The sequence below is a fragment of the Vanessa cardui genome, chromosome 13, assembly GCF_905220365.1.
Source record: "Vanessa cardui chromosome 13, ilVanCard2.1, whole genome shotgun sequence".
NCBI classification, from domain to species: Eukaryota; Metazoa; Arthropoda; class Insecta; order Lepidoptera; family Nymphalidae; genus Vanessa; species Vanessa cardui.
Window position 1 is genome coordinate 964,102 of NC_061135.1, and position 20,882 is coordinate 984,983.

Below are 20,882 nucleotides of genomic sequence, written 5' to 3' on the forward strand. Positions count from 1 at the left end.
AATAGAGATGATTCAATTAAAATACAATTATAAAAATTAAACATTACGCATTTCTAAATTTTATTATTTCATAAGATTTCTGTAAATAAGAATTACAAAGATTAAAAATAAATTTTCTAAATATAAATTTTTATATAACTAATTACTTATCATGAGTCTTTTATATTATGTAGGTAAAGAAACTTACGAGACATTATGAACTATTCTATTTAACTACAGTGAATTTTCATCTTTGCAAGTAATTCCCTACTAATTGAAAGCTAATATATCTTTAATATGCTATTGGCTTAAGATAGTGTGTGCTCAGCTTTACACAGAGTATAGTTCAATTCATAGTATATAACCTAACATTAGTTATATTTGCCGATGATCAGAAACAATACTTCATAACCTTTGTTTAATAAATTTATATCAATCTCTTAATAAATTATCTGTTAAAAAAATATACGGCGTTATGTATTATGTTATTATATGCATAAATAAATATTTCATTTACATAAAAAACCTTCCTTAATCAATGTCAAGCAGACATTGATTATACAATTTTCATGTTAATGACCTTGTGCTGTGAAGAACCTTTACGTGATAATTGAAGATTATTGCTCTAAAAATACAAAAAAAAAATCATCTCCAATATAAAGCGTAATTCGATTTATGACGTTTGTTATCAAACACGTTCAATACGCTTATTGACGTACGAAACTGCGACGCAAACCACTGGAACACGGCCAGTTCTTATAGAAAACAAAGAATAATATTACTCACCTGATGTCAACTGTGAATTTCTCCTAACAGCGATTCTCCCCACAGACACGAAGCTTAACCGAACACTACTCATTATCAGATTTATTACTATTCAAAGTCACTTAATCACATCAGCGATGCACTCGACATATACGTTATACGAGCGAAATAGAAATGCTACCACTTTTAGCCGTAATCTCTAGTTAGCAAAATTGTATTTGTTTGTCAGTGAGAGAGAGGTCTATTCTGTCATGACGCAACACTTTTAGTCAACATCAACATCGATACGGTTGTAAAAGATTAATCAAAATATTAAACGCGCTGTAGGCACTAAAACTGCACTTTACTATGTTTGTGAAATGAATATAGCAATAACAATTTTATTTTTTGGATATTTGAGCGGCCATACTGATATTCACAGCTGATTTTGATGTGTGAAGTTGCAATTTAATTGGTACCACGTTGTTTCGAAACATGTGCCATCTACCATCTAAATGTTTTCTTATATAGGTACTGCTTTACCCACAGCCTTTTTGGTTTTCAACCTACATGCGATAGAGGGCGTAACTAGCAACGATAAAATTTAACCTCTATACCAGAGACTCAAAACTACTCAAAAATTAATAAATAATATTATTTTAATCATGAAAATAAAAAATCGAGAATAATTTTATTTCATATAAGACGTTTATAATAACAATCAGTTTATTTTGCTAAATATAAATATTACTTAATTGTGAATTATTCGAACACTTACAATACTCTGTCAGTTTATTTATCCACTTAGTGTCATTCAACGACAGCAATTTCCTATGTCATCTGTGTTCAAAATTGTCCAAAATGGCTGAGACAGAAACCGATAATAACAGTATTGTTCGGCCCGATAAAAATAATAAGGGCACTGTGACAAATAATGGCCCTCGTCGCGTTACCATTTACAAAACTGACACCGGTTTTGGTTTTAATGTTCGCGGTCAGGTTTCCGAGGGCGGCCAGTTAAGATCGATCAATGGTGAATTATATGCTCCTTTGCAGCACGTCAGTGCTGTTCTGGAACAGGGTGCAGCAGAGCAAGCTGGTATCAGAAAAGGGGACAGAATCCTAGAAGTGTAAGTTATAAGATTTCTATTCTACTTATATACATTCATTAGTTTTATAGTTTCCATATTGGTATTTACTAGCCATCTATAGGTTTTCCCATAATTGTTCGCTTTTCTTAGCGTAGTAACTGGCTCATTTGCTTTTTATTATTTTTAATTAGAACAATCATTTCAAGTTCTTTTTTGTTACTTAGATAATGATTTACATGGATCTATGAGTCACAAAACCTGTTTTACGAAATATATTCAGTAACTTAGTTGTGTAAACTACAATTGTTTAGCTGGGTGTAATATAAACATTATGTTTACCAAGAATTTTGAATCAAATGAGGTTCAGTGTTCATTATTGTATATTTAACTCATAGATAATTGCTAAATTACATTTTAAAGAGATCTTAATTATAGCTAAGAAAATGTTTTTTCTAACTAAAAATTTTGCACCAGATGAATGATTTATATGAACATCTGAGATTTAAAATGAATTGTTTAAACACTTATTTATATTACTACCTTTTCATTGGTTATATTATTATATCTATAATATAACCAAGCCTCAGTTTATACTTGGAGATTTAAATCTACAATTAAAACAAAAATAAAGCTCATTAAAAATAAAGAAAAAGCATGCCATATGAATAAATAAAGATAGGTGTGTTTCATATTACATCCATTTAAATCATTAAAGGGAAATATTTTATTTTTAATATCCTTGAAATATTAAATAGTGTTCAAGTAACAGCCCTTAAATTTTTAATTATAAGGCGTAAGCATGCTTTGTCTTGTTTAATTATTAAATATAATAATGTAATAATTATACACAGAATATATAATATCAAATAATTTAAAGAAAAGCAGTTAGCCTATACTAAATGCATTGACATTTGACATTATCTATAAATTATTATGACTGGTTTATTTTAAAGTGAATATTTGTATGATGAGAGATGATAATGCTTACAAAAATGTTCCCAAAACTATTCTGTTGTTGAATAATTTATGCAAGCATATCATTTTGAAAAAAGATCACTTGATTTACTCTGTGTTTACTACTTGTACACACAGATTATCTCCAGAAATAAAGCTGAAAAAAAGATTATTTATTCATATATTTAAAAAAAAAAAGTTTATAAAATAAAAATCTGTTATGTGACTATATTTAACATGATAAAAGTTTATGCTAATTCTCAGCAAGAGGTATTATGATAATAAACATTCAAGCATACCTTACTGCCTGCCTTACGAGCATGTTTAAAACATCATTTTACATGATTTAATTTTATATAAATGTATCATCAGTTCAAAAAGTAAATTTCACTCAAAGAGTCTTTATACCAGACGATTGAAAACAAATAACACCCACTCATTGTAAAGAGGCACATTTGTTGTGAAATCAATGCTATACTTGTATAAATATAATACAATAATGTCATGAAACTGCTTTTATACACCTACATGATATATAAAAATGAATTCACGAATATCAATGTATTATGAAATATATACATAGCTATATAAAACTAAATCCAATGGTTATACTAAGGCTTCGTCGAAATTTACATATATGTATGTATAATGAATAGTTTCATCTGTGTGAAATTTATAGATCTATTTGCTACATGAACATAAGAGTTGAACTTTATATAAAAATTGAATAAAAGACAATTTTTCTATGATTAATATTACTTTCAATACATTGTAAATAGCTCTTAAAATATGAGTATCAATATAGACACTCTGTGACTTTGAGTATAGAGCAGTATTTTAGGTTGCAAATAATGTACAGAAGTTGTAGTGAAAGTAGGCTGTATGTTATAATAGCATTACATTGTCTAATACTTCTCAGACTCACCAACGCTTAAAACGCTGGGAAAAATACATGACAGCAAAAAATCCTATACATAATATAATGTGTGTATTTCAAGGTTCTCTGATTATGATAATGTATTTCATATGTCTGTTTTAAAATTATGAATAATTGATAGTTTTTATTTAAAGTATGTTCGTGGTTCTGCATTTTAATTTATTTATTTCTTATTATTTAAAAACTTAATTATTAAAAGGAAATCAAAGGTCATTTTCATAATTAGATAGTCAATGAGAAATAAGCACATATTTTTACCAATAATAATATATGATAACAAAGTAATATAACAGATTAATTTCCAACATTATTGGCTGGCTTGCATGGAAGATACATTTCATATATATATTTGATTTTAATACTGGATAGTAGACCTGGTAAGTTGTACTCACTGCCTAAGAATTAATGACAATTTCTTAAATTGCCAATGTGCCTTTAATCTTGATAACTCTTAGTTACCAAGAGATTATGTCCCTATACCGAGATGTTATGTCCATTGTGCCTGTAGTGATATTAATATTGCTGTCTAAAGGTGGTAAAGTGTGCAATGAGAGGTAGTGAGCTTACTCAAAGCCCTATCACCAAGTACACATACAATCTAATTCAATTTAACATAGTATATCATATCTACAAGGCTAAGTGTGTTTAAAGTAAAATAATAATTCTAATATTTAATGTCAACTTTGCTAGTACAGCTAATAATGTTAATAATCGTGTTTCGTTCAACATTACACGCATTCCAGTAACCTAGTTGTTTGTTATCTTACAAGAAATTTTCTATTCTCGTTACAGACTCCAAATTGGACACTAATAATTAAAATCAATTAAAAGATCATATAGAGATTAATTAATTTCATATTGTTTAACTCTTTATTTGTTAATTAGGAATATTTATATTTGAAATGTTTATTTGAAAATGTTTGCGATTGTGAGATATTCAAACGTACATAAAAAGATAATGATATGACAAGAGATCAATTACTTTGATCTGTATTTATTGACTGTAGACGTGTTTTCGTGTGTTCGTCTGTGCGCTTGAATGTGTGAATCTATTTTTCAGAGTTGTTATGGAGCTCCTTAACTGGTTAAAAAAAATGTTTATTATAATTTTAGTTTTTGCACGATAGCAATTTGTTATTTTTTTTTTGTAAGATTATGACTGAGACTAGATGCTAGCTTATAGATAAATTCAAATTTAGATACATATATATATATATATATATATATATATATATATATATATATATATATATATGTACTTTTTTTTTTCAAAAATGAATGGCGTGCTCTATTACATCGATATGACATTCGGTGATAGTTTTTTGTTATAGATACATGATGCGGATTCTCTAACCACTTTTAAAATTTTACAGTTATGTGATAGCTCTATTACATTGTGAATTCAATATTCTATAACTGTTTTCCCATCATACTGTCTCTTGACCGATCGAAACAATAGTGTGAAACTTCCGCGATATTGAATTTATTATTAACGGCTATAAGATAAGAATCAATAATAAAATACTACTTCGAAAATGTTTAGTATGCGAACACTTTTTAGACATACATTCATTTAATTTTATCTCGTAAGAAAAAGTAGAAAAAATCGTTCGTAAATGTCATTGCACAATTGTTACAATTGTTATTTATTAATTAATTATTAAAAAAAAAATGGGTTGAATACATAATCCGTAATGATAATATATCAATGTGGGCCAACGTCGCAGTTATGGAACATAATTAATGTTTAATTACTCACATGTTGCTAATTAACTAATTATTTTCATTAGTTATTTGGTTTGTGACCATTTGCAAGCGTTCATATCGAAATATCAGTAGGAGTTTAGCTCGATAGTTATTTCTCTCGTTCTCACATTGTGGATTCGATATTCGTAAGAAGTAGACAGTATCGTTTGATTGATCACCCCCTGATTAATAAGCTCTATGTATTTCACGCAATATATTAAAGTGATTTGACTACATAGTTTTAGTAGACTTTGTGATTTGTTTCTGTAACGATGGCGTATTGGATTTTGTTAAGAAATATGTTCTTTTGTAGGAGTGTTTTGTTTTTGTATTTCGTGTAAATGGTTCCTCGTGTGCTCAAAGAACTCGTACAATATGTCAGTGCGTAGGGGTGGTGTGGGGGAATTCCGTTACTGTTATTACTACTGCGATAATACCGGATTCGAGATATATGATCTGGAATCGCAATCGAACATAACTCATATTGTTAGGTAATGCATTTTATTATTATTATATGTCAATGAATTTTCGAGTCGAGATGGCCCAGTGGTTAGAACGCGTGCATCTTAACCGATGATTGCGGATCAAACCAAGGCAAGCACCGCTGATTCATGTGCTTAATTTGTCTTTATAATTCATCTCGTGCTCGGCGGTGAAGGAAAACATCGTGTGGAAACCTGCATGTGACAAATTTCATAGAAATTCTGCCACATGTGTGTTCCACCAACCCGCATTGGAACAGCGTAGTGGAATATGTTGCATGCCTTCTCCTCAAAGGGAGACGAGGCCTTTAGCCCAGCAGTGGGAATTTACAGGTTGTTGTTTTGTAATGAATTTTGATTTAATATTAGACCAATTGTCATCTTTGTCGTCGTCCGCGTTTTAAGGGCTGGTCGTCATGCATTAAGAAGTCTACCTTGTCCTTTCTTGGGGTTGAGCTTGTTTGATACCAAATTTATAAAATTCTGGCTCTTAAAGAGACACAGAGAGAGTTGCTTTGGCGTTTATAATATTAGTATAGATTTTTTTTCTTTTTATAGTTTGGCTTGGCAGACGTGCATATGGGCCACCTGATGGTAAGTGGTCACTATCACCCATAGACAATGACGCTGTAAGAAATATTAACTATTCTTTACACCGTCAATGTGCCACCAACTATGGGAACTAAGATTTTATGTCCCTTGTGCCTGTAGTTACGCTGGTTCACTCGCCCTTCAAACTGGAACACAACAATACTGAGTACTGTTATTTGGCGGTAGAATAACTGGTGAGTGGGTGGTACCTACCCAGACAGGGCTTGCACAAAGCCCTCCACCAAGTATGATTATAGTATCTCATTTGTAGACGAAAAAAACTAAATGAAATTATTATGTAGTAAGTAGCAGCATTGTTAATGTCGCATTACCGCGATAAGCCTCTAGCTACGCTGCTCTTAATATATGTGAAGTATTTTCATTCGATATATTTAATTTTCACGATCTGTCCCCGCGACGTTGTACGCGTTTGAATTTAAAAAAAAAAAAATTGCCTAAGTTACTCCTTGTTATATCATTTATCTGCCAGTGAAAGTCCCGTCAAAATCGGTTCACCCGTTCCAGAGATAAGCCGGAACAAACAGACGGACTGACAGAAAATGTTGTTTTGGTGTACCGCGTATACATAAATATGCATCGAGTAAAAAGGGCTATTTTAATATTACAGACTCCAATTCTATTATATGCATAAATAAAGATGTTTTCACTTACGAATACAGAATAAATATAGATGCAAAGGAAGCATATGTACCTTATGCCATGCTTCGACTGGTGAGATTAGGGCTCATACTAGGCGATCTCAACAATCGACTCTGCGATCCCACTGACATCAAAAATTCAAATAATGCACTACACTGTCCATTACATATTAGGCTATTTGACAATGCGAAAAATAAATTGTGAATTATTGTAATCACTGTATATTATGAGTTTAAAAATGTTTATTTACTAACGAAACTTTAAAATAATACTTAATTTATTCAAAAATCAAAAAATAAAAATGCATTTTTTCAAACGTTTGTCACGTCACACAAAACGCTCCTGATTCGCCGGGCTTATGATGAAGTCACTTTCTTGTAAAACTTGCTTTTCTACTAAATGTACCACAGATTAAAATACAGCAAAGTGACGTCACCGACTACCGACCGTTATTTAAATATGGAATTTTTAATATGATATTTTTCGGCAAATATGAACTAGAATTAAAGAAATCAACTTTTACTGGGTTCCTTCATCTCTAGTAAATAATATAAAATGGATTTTAAAAACCAGTCAAGTAGCCTATTATATGTGATTTAAATGATTATTACTTCCTAATCGTATATTTAATTATAACAAATATTAGAGTATTATTTATTTTGATGTGCATTTTGTTTCCAGCAATGGGGTGAACGTTGAAGGCGCGACCCACAAGCAAGTGGTCGATCTCATCAAGTCAGGGGGCGACTGTCTCACACTTACCGTAATATCTGTCACACCTAAGGTATGTCTATTAGATAGGTAGATAGAACTGGCACACTGGCACAACATAAATCTAAGAATTAATGACTTAAATCATTATCATTAATTAGTATAAAACAAAGTCGCTTACCGCTGTCTGTCCCAATGCATGCTTAGATCATTGAAATTAATAGATAGAGTGATTCGAGAGGAAGGTTTTTGTATATAATATATGGACGATATAGTAAAGAAACGCTGATAGTTTTAGATGTTTCTAATGTGATGTCTTAAATAAACAAATTCTGTAGTATATTTAGTATCAGTATTGCACCCGTGCGAAGCTGGGGTGGGTTGCTAGTTGTTTTTGAAAATTTGTCGTAAATGGCTTTTGATTGATGATTATTTTCTTATAAATAAACAAAATACAATAAATATGTAACAGAAAGTGTTACGCGATATTGATGCAAATATTTATAACATTTAAAGTATAAAAGCATCAAAATTGGTAAGGGTAGGCATTTATATGGCAAATTCTTTTAAATATTAAAATTATCAAGTTGTTTTTTCTAGTCTAAATATACTTATTTAAAGGCGAGCTTCTCCGCCATAAATTATTATCAAAAGATTGTAATTTATTTTTCGCTATCCTTATTCAACTTAAGTCTTCTCACAAAAGACATCGCTTACTAAGACAATAGGAGTGTCAATCTTACTAATGCACAGCGAGTATTAAACGTGACGGCGCCCTCGTGTGTGAACAAATCTATAACGACTGTGTTGAATACAAGGTAATCCAATCACCTGCCACGGATTTAACGCCTGAGTTAGTTTTAAGCCTAAGGAGAAGTATTGAGCTGACAACGTGTTTCATTTAAATGTACTCACTGTTGTGCTGCTATTATACAGCTGCACAGTTTTCTCTTGTAAAGTAAATTATACTCTTCCATTACGGAGAGGGCTTGGAACATATTCCACTATGCTGTTCCAATGCGGGTTGCTGGAATGCACATGTGGCAGAATTTCGATAAAATTAGACACATGCAGGTTTCACGATTTCCTTCACCGCCGAGCACGAGATTAATTATAAACACAAATAAGCATTGGACACTCTTGTTGACGTGATAATATAAGGCTGTTATACACTCTACTTATAGAGGGAAATAAGTTAAATATCTGCAGCTGAAATTGCACACCCAACACCAAGTCTATTGCTAAGAAACCAACATTTGCTGGTTTAAACCAAGTTCACGGAGATACCACTGATTTTTCAAGTTTCTATACTTAATCTTTTGCTTGGCGTTATAGGATAACGATATGTATCCGTCAATCCGCATTAAAGCGGCGTTGTGGAATCAGATTCTAATCTTCTCAAGAGCAAAAAGAGGCTTTAGTTCAGCATCGGGATATGTAATGATTGTTTTAAGGACTTTACTTTTTTAAGTCTTGCCTTACGTAGTGGATGGATAGTAAGCATATATTACATGCATATATATTTGTAATTAACTAACATAACTGTATTTTTTAAATGTTGAAAGAAAATAGGAGTGCACTTCCGAAAACCCTCTACCTCCGATGATTAAGCATATAGAAAGAAAGAAAGACCGGAAATATCAGAGATATAGAAAATAAAATAAAATATACTTTTATAAAATTTGATATCTAAAAAATTGCTTTGAATCGCCAAAAATCCTTCGGGGAATCGTCTCAAAATACCAAAAACAAGGACTGTGCAAAATTACAACTAAATCGGAGGTGGGGGTTTTCGGTAGTTTATCCGAAAAGAGTAACTACTGAGTTTCTTACCGGCTCTTCCCGGTTAAATCTTTTTTCCGAACCGGTGGTAGTTATTAAATGACGATTTAAAGGTACTTGTATAAGCCTACTTGAATAAAGTATATTTTGATTTGATTTGAATCCGCATTAAAGCGGCGTTGTAGAATTAGTTCCTAATCTACTCCTCAAACGGAGAGGAGACCTCATATTACTTCAGCATCAGGATATTTTAAGGACTATATTTTTAAGTCTTGCCTTACTTAGTGGATGTAATTCAATTATTTAGGAGGCAGAACGGTTAGAGCCTGGAGACGATGGAACTGCTCCAGTTGGCGTTATAGGGGGAGCGGCAAATTCACGGGCGACCGTCTACCAACGGTACGACTACACAGACAAGCGGTCGTTACCCGTTTCTATACCGGATTACCGGATCGTGATGGAGCGTAACACGGGACGGTCGTACGTGGCCTTCAATGTCCACATGGCTGGGCGGCACTTGTGCAGCCGGCGCTATAGGGAGTTCGCAGCTCTGCATCAACTCCTGAGGAAAGAATTTCTCGGTAAGTTGGCATTATAATGCTTTAGTTATTCTTAGTTTCTCATGGCACTGCCGTGCTGTAACAGTAATGCAGCGAACTGACTGATCGAATTTCACTTTAAATGCCATATAATAATATAATTCTCTATCGACATATATTTCTATGTATTGATTTGTTTTGAATGTAATTTTATGGTCTTATCATCGATATAGTAAAATTTACATTTTACTGCGTTTTTCCTCATAGCTCATAATAGAGTTTTACGAGGGCAGATCAGACCCCGATTGAATCCAAAATATGTCCAATGTTGTACAAAATCCAAGGGGTGAACTGTCAAACTGTCAACAAATCTTGGACTCTGCCGAGTTCTTATGCAGTTTGAAGAATTGTTGTCAGAATTGAAATCCTATTTCAGGTTTTAATTTTCCAAAGTTACCCGGGAAGTGGCCGTTTACATTAAGCGAACAACAATTGGACGCAAGGAGGAGAGGTCTCGAACAGTATTTAGAAAAGGTACTCATTCCACATATTTCACTCGTGAATAATTTACATGGAATTATATTGGCTATCGGATTTTGATGAAAAGCAGCTGCAATACTTTCAGCAATTGACACATATCAATACAAGTTCAGTAGGTTATGGTTTATCGTGATATTAATGGTTCTGTATAATATTCCATTGGAAGAATTGACCGATAAATCCATTATCATGTTCCAGGTATGCGCAGTACGCGTGATTGCTGAATCTGATGCTGTACAAGAATTCCTTACAGATTCAGACGATTCCTCGAATCCATCACCAGTAGACTTAAAAGTTCTACTTCCAGATAAAGAAGTAGTCACGGTTTCAGTATTAAAGTCAACCAATGCTGATGATGTTTATCGGGCCGTCTGTGAAAAGATCGGCCTCTCGAAGGCCGTGCAAAAGTATTTCTATCTGTTTGAAATTGTCGAGTATAATTTTGGTAAGTGGATTTATTTTTTTTTTTTTTTTTTTTTTTTTTTTTTGGGATAGGTGGCAAACGAGCAGGAGGCTCACCTGATGGAAAGTGACTACCACCGCCCATGGACATCTGCAACACCAGGGGGCTTGCAGGTGCGTTGCCGGCCTTTGAGAAAGGAGTAGGCTCTTTTCTTGAAGGTTCCCATGTCGTATCGGTTCGGAAAAACCGCCGGCGACAGCTGGTTCCACAGAGTGGTTGTGCGAGGCAGAAAATGTCTAAGAAATCGCGCTGTTGTGGATTTTCGGACATCAAGATGGTGCGGGTGAAACTTAGAATTTTGACGAGATGTCCGAAGGTGAAATTCAGCAGCCGGGATTAATCCGAACAATTCCTCGGAACATTCCCCGTGAAAAATTCGGTAGAAGATGCAGAGTGATCCAACATCTCTACGCAAAGCCAAAGGATCAAGGAGATCGGAAAGGGCTTGATCGTCGATAATTCGAGCCGCTCTACGTTGGATGCGGTCAAATGGAAGGAGCTGGTACTGGGGAGCACCCGCCCAGAGGTGAGAGCAGTACTCCATGTGAGGCCGAATTTGCGCCTTGTAAAGTTTTAGGCGATGGGCCGACGTGAAGTACTGTCTCGCCTTGCTGAGCACACCGAGCTTCTTTGAAGCCAATTTGGCTTTGCCTTCCAATTGACCGCGGAACTGAACGAGGCTCGAAATATCAACGCCAAGTATTCCGATACTACCTGTAGCGGCTATCGGGATGTTCTCAAATCGTGGAGATACGACAAATGGTGTTTTTTTAGCGGTTAACGCGCAAACTTGCGTCTTTTTGGGGTTGAAATGGACTAAATTTAGCCGGCCCCAGTTCGAGACTTCGTTTAACGAAGACTCGATTTCAGACACAAGTTTGTTCCGGTTTTCTTCGACGTTTTCCCGAGAAATATTAGCGCGGCCGGTGTATAAGGTGTCAACGGTACTGTCGTCTGCATAGCAATGAATGTTCCCGATTTGCAACAAATCATTGATATGCAGAAGAAACAGAGTGGGTGATAGGACGCAGCCTTGTGGAACACCAGCATTGACGAATTTTAAGTCAGAGCATGCACCGTCGACAACGACCTTGATGCTCCGATCTGCCAAAAAGCTGGTAATCCAATTGCATAATTTCCCGGGAAGCCCATAAGAAGGAAGCTTCGAAAGAAGCGCTTTGTGCCATACGCGATCGAAGGCCTTCGCTATGTCCAAGCTGGCTGCTAATGCCTCCCCCTTGCTCTCAACTGCTTCAGCCCACCTGTGAGTAAGGTAAACTAGAAGATCACCGGCTGAGCGACCCCGACGGAAACCGTACTGGCGGTCACTAATCAGCTGATTCTCCTCTAGGTACCGCAGGAGCTGGCAGTTAATAAGGGACTCCATTATCTTGGAGAGCAAGGAGGTGATGGCTATAGGCCTATAATTGGACGGATCTGAGCGGTTGCCTTTTTTAGGGATCGGATGCACCAAAGCAGTCTTCCAGGAGTTCGGGACGACGCCTAATGCGTAGGATTGCCGGAAAAGACGCGTTAAGACCGGTGCCAACTCGGGAGCACATGTCCGTAGCACGATTGGAGGGATGCCATCGGGTCCACTCGACTTGTGAATGTCCAAGGAAAGAAGTGCTTTCCGAACTGCACTTTGCCGAAATTTAACCTCCGGCATCGTCGTATCACATCGCGGGATTGATGGAGGTAACTTTCCTTGGTCATCCAGAGTCGAGTTCGACGCGAAGAGAGACCCTAAAAGATCGGCCTTCTCCTTCGCGGTATGGGCCAATGACTCACCGTCCCTGTGCAAAGACGGAAAAGAAGGCTGACAGAAATTCCCTAGGACAGCCTTAGCGAGAGACCAGAACGCACGTGTTCCTGATGGGAAGCGCACCAGTCTCTCGCCAATTCTGCCAATGTACTTCGACTTCGCCTCAGCTATCACGTTTTTGAAGGACCTGGAGGCAGAGTTATATTCCTTTCTGAATGTGCTGGTGTTTGTATCACGAGACGCCGATGCGTTAGCACAGTCTTGGTAGCGTTCCCATTTTCGGCGTGAAGCCGTCTTACAGAGGCGACCAAACCAGGGCTGGGACTTGCCACCAATGGGCACCGCAGAATATGGAATGAAAAGTTCCATACCCTGAAGCACCACATCGGCGACAGAGTCAGCAACAACGCTCGGATCATCCATCGAGAAACAAACTCGCCCCCATGGGTAAGATGCAAAGAAGGACCGCATCCCATCCCAATCTGCTGACTTGTAGTGCCACACGCGACGACAGCCCGCGAAACGAGGTCGTGAGTACCGTGCAACTGGCACTGTACTCCGGACGAGACAGTGGTCCGACGAGCCCAGAGGGGGATCGACGACAATCTTATAGCCGTCCGGATGCGAAGTCAGCAGAAGGTCCAACAGGGTAGGTGTATGATCCTCCACGTCCGGTATTCGCGTTGGCGAGGTGACCAGTTGTGTCAAATCATAAGCCAAAGCGAAGTCGAGAACAGATCTACCCGCATGATCAGTGGTGCGTGATCCAAGCCACTCTGTATGATGAGCATTGAAATCGCCCAGAATAATGATCTCTGCGGATGGAGTCTGCTGCAGCACGGAATCTGTAGCCAATTGGACGTGCTCAACCAGTCGGTCGGTTTCGGCATTACCGCTATGGGACCTATAAAGGCACGCGTAGATTCGCGGATGGTCGTCGCAGTCTACGCGCAGCCAGATAATTGATAGGTCCTGCCCTTCAAGGCTGCCGAGGCGTCGAGAGCAGATATCATCTCTGACGTAAACGCACACCCCAGCTCGTGGCACAAAAGTATGCTCCAATTTGTACCCGGGGTAAGAGAGAAAAGACGTATCGGCAGGAGAAGATATCTGGGTCTCGGTAAGAAAGAGCAAGGCCGGCTACGCCGTCTCAAGGTGAAAGTGAACGGCATTCAAGTTGGAGTTGAGTCCCCTTATGTTGCAGAAGTCCACAGCGAGTGTGGTAGGGGTTGCCTTATGATGCCTGCTCCGCTTGCCCCGAACAGTGGCGAGCGCAAAATTGCCCCCCCCAGAATTCGGAGGGCAGCCTGGGCATCCCTGCTCAGGCGGTGTACGTCCTGAGCATGGATGCCCAGAGAGGGATTCTCCATCGCAGTCGCTGATGGTACCCTCCTGGGGTAATGTCACCAAATTCTGCACAACCATGTTTTGGGGGGAGAGGGATCGGGCCTCCGGAACTCTCACTTACCGGACGAAACGCGGTAGCATAGCTACCACTTCACGCCGATTTTAAGTGAGAGAGTGGTACTTCCCCGGGCGTGCCGGCCCATTCGACTGCAACCGAGAGGTATGCAGTGTGGCACTACCACTTAAAATTCATTGAAATGTCTAAAAAAATTGTTATAATAAATTTTCTTTTCAAGTAGAAAAACAGAAAAAAATAGGCAGAATTGGCATTTGATGTAATTGGTATTGAATGAATGAATTCTGACGATCGTTTGAGACTGCCCATAGTTTCAAAGATAAAAAGTTATACAATTAGATGATGATTTTTATTTGTCTGATTTTTGATTTACTTGCGGCTTTAACAGTCAATAACAACCGCTTAAAGCCAAATCAGGACCCAAAAATTCAGAGCATTACTGCTTAGTCATAGAGCACTATTCATTGAATTGTATTGGGAGCCTCCTGACAGTTTTGGTGTAAAGACTGTAAGGTGAGAAATTTAAGAGTGATATAGATCTTTTGTATTTCAGAACGTAAGCTGCAACCAAACGAATGCCCCCACTCCCTGTACATCCAGAACTACTCGACAGCGTCCAGCAGCTGTTTGTCGATACGCAAGTGGCTTTTCAACCCCGAGAGGGAGATATCGGTCGTGAAGGAAGACGAGAAAGCTGCCGCTTTCATATTCTGGCAGGTAATGTTATCCACTGTAATGATGAATTTGTTATATTTTTTTCACTAAAAATATTTTCCGTAAATGACTGTTCTTGGGTCCTCATCAGTGCCAGGAGAATGATATCTGAATGACCCCGTCTTTTTTCAGCCCAAATTGTACTACTTATTATTTATTTATTTATTTAATGCTCTATTGTACAATACAAAAGTATTACTTACGTTCATTTCTGTTGAGCATTATACTATTATTGAATAAATTCGGCTAAATTGCGGTTTAATCAAAGTATCTCCCCCCCCCCCCTTGTCAGGCCGTGTATTTCAGCTCGAAATGTACTACTTGTGTTCATTTCTGTCGAGCATTATACTATTATTGAATAAATTCGGTTAAATTGCGATTTAATCAAAGTATAACACCCCCCCCCCCCTTGTCAGGCCGTGTATTTCATACTTGCGTTCATTTCTGTCGAGCATTATTGAATAAATTCGGCCAAATTGCGGTTTAATGTATGACGACCCCCCCCCCCCCGTTTCTCAGGCCGTGGAGGACGTGAACCGCGGCGTGTGCGTGGCGGGCGCGCGGCTGTACCAGCTGAAGGCGCTGCAGGACGTGCGGCGCGCCGGCGACTACCTGGCGCTGGCGCGCACGCTGCCCGGCTACGGACACGTGGCCTTCCCGCCCGCGCGCACCGACTGCGCCGCCGCGCCCGCGCTCGCGCTCACGCTGGGCTGGGCCGGCCTCACGCTCGCGCCCTGGAGCGACGCCGGCGCCGGGCCCGACGTGCGCGTGCCCTGGCGCGACGTGCGCGAGTGGCGCGCCGACGACGCCGCCGCCGCCGCGCGCCTGCTCTACCGCCCGCGCGACCGCCCGCCGCGCGCGCTCGCGCTGCACACGCCCTACGTGAGTACACGCCGACGCACGCGCCGACACACGCGCCGACACACACGCCGACACACGCGCCGACACACCCGCCGACACACACGCCGACACACCCGCCTCGCGCGCCCTACGTGAGTACACGCCGACACACCCGCCGCACACGCCGACACACCCGCCGCGCACGCCCTACGTGAGTACACGCCGACACACGCGCCGACACACGCGCCGACACACGCGCCGACACACGCGCCGACACACGCGCCGACACACACGCCGACACACCCGCCGACACAGGCGCCGACACACGCGCCGTCACACACGTCGACACACCCGCCGCACACGCCCGACGTGAGTACACGCCGACACACCCGCCGCACACGCCCTACGTGAGTACACGCTGACACACACGCCGCACACGCCCTACGTGAGTACACGCTGACACACACGCCGCACACGCCCGACGTGAGTACACGCCGACACACGCGACACACCCGCCGCACATGCCCTACGTGAGTACACGCTGACACACACGCCGCACACGCCCGACGTGAGTACACGCTGACACACGCGACACACCCGCCGCACACGCCCTACGTGAGTACCGCGCACCCGCCAACACACACGCCGACACACACGCTGCACTCGCCGACACACACGCCGTCACTCGCCGCTGTACCCGCCGCGCGCCTGCTGATCTGCCCGCGTGAACGCTCGCCGCTCGCGCTCACGCTGCACACGTTGTTACTCACCGACACACGCCGTCACACTCGACCAGTGTGATTATCGTGATTAACTACACACGCCGACATCTACTACATCCTCACACAAACATGCACGCTCCTACTAATAACCACCATCGCTGTGCCATTTTTTTTAATCCTCTCGTTCCCCTGATGACTTCCAGGAGTGGCACCGACCAAAATATTAAACTATTTTTAAAGAGGTCACCTCGGTACTTTTTTCATTGATTTCAGAATTACCTCTTTTAAAATAAACCATAAACTTTTCTTTCGTTTCATTCCAGTATCAGTTTCTGTGCAACTGTATGGATCGAATAGCGGAGGAAGCGAGCTGGGTCGACACCGGCGAATAAAACGTCGCACCGGCCAGAATCTTCTAGAACGTAAGATATCAACGGTATTACGCCAATGAGCACCGCCATTTTGACGAGATTGATTTTACTCATTCAACGAAATGTTGCTGGTTTAAAAAATAAATATATATACTATTCAAAATGGCGACGTTAATCCTATCTAGTTTACGTATCATATTAATGTGATTTGTTTTTAAGTGATTATTTAAAATTGGTAATAATTTAGACGATGTATGTTAAGGGTTGCCATTTCAGAGGGGAAATACTGTGATAGGTTTGATTTGTCGGGTGGGATTTGGATTGTTCAGATTTGTATCCCGAGGCTTGAGGATTGAAATTGATTTATTCGATTGTTTTTTAAACCTTAAATTAATATTATAAGTCAAAGGAATGTACCGGCTCTCATGCTACGTTTATTACGTACTTACAAATTTTTATACATAATCAAATATTATTAGTGGAATTTGTAATCTTTTTCATATAAGTTAATGTAATACTTATGTACAGCGTCCTATCAGCTGAATTCGTTTTTTTTATTTATAATGTGTTTAGGGCGATTTTATAATTTAATTGGGAACAAGGATAATTTTGTACGAATTATTTAAAAGAAATTCAGCACTTGGACAGTTCTTGCGTTCAGTGAACGATTTTTATCGATAACCGTATTTAGGTATACATAAATTCTTAAGTGCACTAATTACACTTATTAGCGAATATTGCATCGCTAATAGCAAAAAAATTAACGCGTATTTTAGTGATATTCGACGCGTGGATTTAGCTTAATGATATATAAATATTTACAGTTGAATTTTTAAAAAAATATTAAAATAATTTTTTCATTGCGAGAAACTTAAAGTTTTGATTTTAAGTAAAATTTTAAAGGATATTTCGTTCCTCTAAAGCAGAGGTCTTCAAACTAAAGCCTGGGGGAAATATACTCACAGCGACTCATGTCATAAAGCCGAATGGATCCAGTATCAACAAAAAACCTATAGTGTTTTGATATCATGACTTACCTCAGTCTTTAGGAGGAGTCAGGCGGTCCCAAAATCTCAACTTGTCTACAAATGGGTGGTATTGAAATATCAACATGAGTTGGTGACAATATTTCCTGTAATTACTTAAGAACTATTATTTTGTACAAATGTTGGTGAATATCAGAACAATTGCAAGTTGCAAACGCAAAAATTACCAACTATTATTATGCTGGTAATTTTAAAGGTTATAAAGTTTGGAGACCTCTGATACAATATAAAAAACAGCTTGTATATATCTATCGGATAAGAGATAAAATCAGAGGTTTAGACCTATGGTATAAAACCTTACCCAAAATAAAAACGACATTTACTAATTTTCTCTAATACAATCCCATCTACATATATTTATAATCTCTGAACACTTGGTCATTACTATGAATTGAATTTCCAAGCCTAAAATAATTACGGAATTCATTTAATGTAGAATTATTCTAACTTATATTAAAAACATTTATCGATACTGGATACTAGCTTTTATTAATTATTCTTAAAATAAATAATGTACATCGTTTATTTTAACCAAAATGTGTGCATATTCATTGTTGAAGTTTTATCTTATTTTTTCTTCAATAATATAATGTACACTTTTTGGTTTAAAACTATTTGATATATTTAAAAAAAAAATTAAAACTGAATATTAATTGTAATTAATGAAATGTATTTAAAATAACCTTTGTTAGATTTTTTAAACAATTTTAAAAGATTTAAGATATCAAAAGGAGATAATTATTTCATTCATCTATTACCAAATAACATTTAGTATATTAGGTTGTACTTTCATGTCACCAGTACTAAGCACTATGTGTTGAATTTGTAACTGGTTTAAACTAGTTTCAAATTACAAATGTAATGAAGGAAAGTGAATAAAATAATAGAAAATTGTCGCCATTAAAATTCTTGAAAATTAAATAATTTCGTATGATGTATATTCAATACATTATTTCAAGTATTTAAGTAAATTAATCTTTATTTAAAATTAAAGTCTGGTCACTGCATAGTTCCCTGTATGTAAGTGCTAATCTCAGAAGGTACATTGAGGATTCTTATTGTTTTCAATAGACTGATTGACTCATGAAGATCTAACTACACTGTAATCTAAATTAATTTAATTAATGATTTAATCACATAATAATGATTTTGCTTTGTTTATCTTCCATATATTAAAGACTTACAAATGTATGTTTTGATACATTATTTGGCAACATAATAATGAAATTTTTAACATTAAATAATAATCAATTATAGACATTTATTCGTATATTATTAATTATTTATCAATTCATCAACACAATAGTTTACAATTTTTCTCTTCCAATCAATTCTAATAAACAGATATGTTATATCCATACTAAACAACAGAAAAAAGCGTGTCGCGCGGGGACCGTTTATTTTACATTTCGTCACAAGTAAAAAGGATAGCTTGATAAAAACAATAAGTAAAAGGGATAACTAGCTGTTATAATTACGCAAAACGTATTACTACGTAATTATGACGTATTATAACGTACTACTACGTAAAACGACTAAAGGCAAACGTCCCAATTGGGACGTTTTCTAGTCTTCACATTTTGCGCGTTAATAACATATCTGTTTACTAGAACATCATTGCTTCCACTTGAGTTATTTAAACCAAGTTCAAACTTAACCATGACTTAAGTAATCGTCAATTATTGTATACACATCGATTTAAAGCTTAATTTTTTTTTTAGTTCTCCTCGTTAAGGACAATTAAATTTTTAAACGTGTAACTTATAATTTTAAGTATGTTTTTTTTTCTATTAATTTATTTAATTCAAATAATTTTTATTTTAAATGTATTTATAGAATTTAATTTCTGTATATTATAGGTTTATTTTCGGGCACAACATAATTTATTTCTTAAATCTTTAATAGCTGTGTTATGTAAATTTTTTAATATTTTGGTTTTGTTATGAGATTATGTTTGATAAATTATGGCATTAAATGCTTAGCCATAAAATGCCATAATGCTATCCCAAAAAATAAAGTTGTGCTATTCCTTTATTTCTTACCTTTGTCACAATTAACTGTCAAAACTATAAGCAGTTGCCTTTTGACATATTTATTAATTATGATATCTTTGATTGTCGTTTTTGATGAAATATTTTCGAAACAGTATTAATTTAAGAATAAATATATAGTATCGGTGCCATATTGCATCTCCTATGAATGTATAAATAAGTAATTCTATACACAGCTAAATATACAGCAAGAATGCTATATTATCTTATATGATTCGGTATGTATGTTTAAAGTCCAAAATGTAGATGCTAAATTATTTTGATCTTATGTAGTTTCCCTTTTAAAACCTTCTTTGGTAGGAAATGAAAATCTTATATAATCACTTGTGTGAAAATAAACATTTGCATATATACAATTAGGTCATGTCTATTTGACAGACATAATTTATTATATATTTATAATCTGTGTATAGATTTACTCTATATAAATATCATTGTTACATTTCACATAGTATATAATCGCATGCTTAATTTAATTACACAGTATTTATATAAAATCAGTTCAAATATTAATCGTAATGTATGTGATCATTTTGTATTATTACTATATATATTATATATATTTTTTTGTTTAATCTGTATATAGATATTTATGTCATAGATTGTTATATATGCTGTTAATATTTGGTATTTTTTTTTAGTTATTGACGTGTACTTAGTTTTAGTCGCATTTTATTGTGTTAACTCGGAATTTTAGAATGTTATATTACAATTTGGTGTTGCTATATCAT

General features: G+C 36.9%; 2 protein-coding genes across 3 annotated transcripts in view; one reads left to right on the forward strand and one right to left on the reverse strand.

Annotated features, from left to right (window-relative positions):
• The window catches only part of LOC124534883 (ATP-dependent Clp protease ATP-binding subunit clpX-like, mitochondrial), a 49,392-nt gene extending 48,163 nt beyond the window's left edge, over positions 1-1,229 (reverse strand). For both annotated transcript variants that reach the window (XM_047110924.1, XM_047110925.1), the window contains exon 1: positions 766-1,229. In XM_047110924.1, the coding sequence (XP_046966880.1) occupies positions 766-838 (73 nt within the window). In that variant the 5' untranslated portion in view covers positions 839-1,229. The remainder of the gene's footprint in view (positions 1-765) is intronic.
• Positions 1,230-1,530: 301 nt separating this feature from the next.
• Positions 1,531-18,981, forward strand: LOC124534745 (sorting nexin-27). The gene is made up of 8 exons (XM_047110745.1): positions 1,531-1,853; positions 7,866-7,968; positions 9,985-10,258; positions 10,653-10,750; positions 10,955-11,201; positions 14,961-15,124; positions 15,641-16,003; positions 17,007-18,981. The coding sequence occupies exons 1-8, from the start codon at positions 1,585-1,587 to the stop codon at positions 17,073-17,075; spliced, it is 1,587 nt and encodes a 528-aa protein (XP_046966701.1). The 5' UTR covers positions 1,531-1,584; the 3' UTR covers positions 17,076-18,981.
• Positions 18,982-20,882: the final 1,901 nt, after the last annotated feature.

Excerpts from the sequence above, each read along its gene's own strand:
- LOC124534745 (XM_047110745.1), top strand. The coding sequence starts at position 1,585 with ATGGCTGAGACAGAAACCGATAATAACAGTATTGTTCGGCCCGATAAA. Across the intron at positions 1,854-7,865 it reads GGGGACAGAATCCTAGAAGT|CAATGGGGTGAACGTTGAAG; the intron begins GTAAGTTATAAG and ends TTTTGTTTCCAG. Across the intron at positions 15,125-15,640 it reads CCGCTTTCATATTCTGGCAG|GCCGTGGAGGACGTGAACCG; the intron begins GTAATGTTATCC and ends CCCGTTTCTCAG.